We start from the raw sequence: 2,024 nt of genomic DNA on the forward strand, positions 1-2,024 counted from the left end.
GAAGAGAAAGGGGTAATGTAGAAGGTGGCAGGTTACTTCAAAAAGTTCGTGGGAAAAAAAAGGTGGAGGGCGAGGTCAAACAGGAGGAGAAAGAAAAGAAGGAGAAAATGAAAAAGAAATGGAGAAAGAGGAGGAGGAGAAGAAAAAACAGAGCAGGAGCAATTGGAGGCACATGAACAGGAAGAGAGGAGGAAGCAGGGGGGAAGCTTCTGAGCCAGGAGCCCAGTACTCCAGAGCTTCCTCTAGCTCCGGAAGGTTCCCAGCTCCTATAGCCAGGCAGCCACAGCGCTGGGATCAGGAGATCCCACTCCCCCCTGCCCCACTTCTGACCTCCCACCTCCTCACAGTACCCGTCCCACCCCACCCCAGCACCTGCTGTGAACGTTGCCTTGTTCATCCCCCATGGTCACGGTCACTGCCCGGACCTTGCTGAGGTCAAAGTTCATGTCATGCTGATGGTAGTCGGGGGTGACCCAGCCTACCCACACACAGCTGGGTTCCTGACCAGCGAAGACTCTCACGGAGTAATAGTACTGGAGACATGAAGGGGGGACCAACGGTCAGTCCAGAAAGACTGGAGACTGGAGATCTGGGTTCACTGGGACCCTAAGTTGATTTTCCTGGATTCTCAGGGTCCTCTGGGAGTTTAATAGTAAGTTGGTGGATCTGAGACACCTCCCCTCCTTCTCCCCAGGCTTATGTCTCTGTTTCTGTGTCTACTGACACATTTCTAGACTCACGAATCCCTTAGCAATATTTTGTGATACCCCACATTTGGGTCCCTCCCCAGGTTACAGCAAAATAATAAATAAATAATAGCTCACTAATAGTTCTAAGGTCTTTACAAAGACTAACTCACCTCATTCTCACAACCACTGTATCAGGTGGGCACAATTTTTATCCCCATTTTAGTAATGGGGAAACCATAGTGCTTCCATAGAAGGGAAGGAACGGAGCAGTGAAGTGACTTGCCTAAGTGGCACCTAGGTGGCCCGTGATCCTAACCACTAAGCTATCTGTCTTATAAAAGATTCCAGATTTGGGGAATCCCAAAACTATATTGTGATAATTGTGAATTTCTGTTCTCAGGAATATATTAGAGTTGTTGCTAAATTTGGGGTGTTGGGTTTTTATGGGGCAACCCAAATGTTGGGGTCCCTAGTCTGTGTTGGCTTATCCACTGGATTTTGGGATCCCTGGGAGTTATATCAGTGTGCCTCATAACTCCACTGTGCTCTCTGCCATTTTAAAGCCACTGGTTATATGGATTTAGGGGTTTGAAGGATTAAATCAATATGTGCTGTATTTTGTGAGTCTCTAGTATATATTAAGGTATCCCTGGGTATGGACAGTTTCTGGGGATTGCAGCACTAAATTTGGAATTTTGGAGTTCCCATGCTATGCTGGGGGATGCCCAAGGTTGAGGGTTCCTGGTTCACACCGTGGTGGTGTTGAGGATGATCTCAGGGTCATCTCGGTTGTCAGCGGGTACCACGTCATGAGGGAGGCGGGGCATAGCAGGGGTGGCTGGTGGCTGTGTCATCATGGCAGCCTTCTTGGCCTTGAATAAGAACCTGGTGGTGGGAGGAGAGCCTGCTATGAGAACCAGCTCCCAAGCCCAGCCCCCAGCCCTCCCACCACAACATTCATGCCCCCCCCCGATCCATCCTAACTATACCCACTTCCAACACGCACTCTAGAAGATAGGAATTCCCGGCTACCCAGCCTAATTTCATTCTGGAGGTGCTGTGCTCTGTGCTGTGGACACTGGGCCACCCAAATTTAAAGGTGCATTCTGGGAATATGAGGGGACCCGTTGGGACATACAATGTTCCCCCTAAATTGGCATTTCTCATATGGGTGCTAAATGCACTCGGGAAAAGAAAATTCTTCATTGTGTGGCACTGTCTTGTACGCTGCAAGGCATGTAGAATCCCTAGAGTCCCTCAGCAGCAGCACTGGCCCCCAAACTGCGATGACAAAAATGCTCCATCACTTCCAAACAGTCCCCAAGAGACACAGAA

At 49.4% G+C, this 2,024-nt stretch overlaps 1 protein-coding gene across 1 annotated transcript in view; it reads right to left on the reverse strand.

Moving 5' to 3' along the window:
* Positions 1-2,024, reverse strand: part of RYR1 (ryanodine receptor 1 (skeletal)) — a 123,255-nt gene that overhangs the window by 87,290 nt on the left and 33,941 nt on the right. Inside the window, exons 29-30 of the mRNA XM_008573955.1 lie at positions 1,442-1,574; positions 373-533 (exon numbers count right to left, since the gene is read on the reverse strand). Coding sequence (XP_008572177.1) covers positions 373-533; positions 1,442-1,574 — 294 coding nt within the window. The remainder of the gene's footprint in view (positions 1-372; positions 534-1,441; positions 1,575-2,024) is intronic.

Source organism: Galeopterus variegatus, unplaced genomic scaffold (assembly GCF_000696425.1).
Source record: "Galeopterus variegatus unplaced genomic scaffold, G_variegatus-3.0.2 Scaffold973, whole genome shotgun sequence".
NCBI classification, from domain to species: Eukaryota; Metazoa; Chordata; class Mammalia; order Dermoptera; family Cynocephalidae; genus Galeopterus; species Galeopterus variegatus.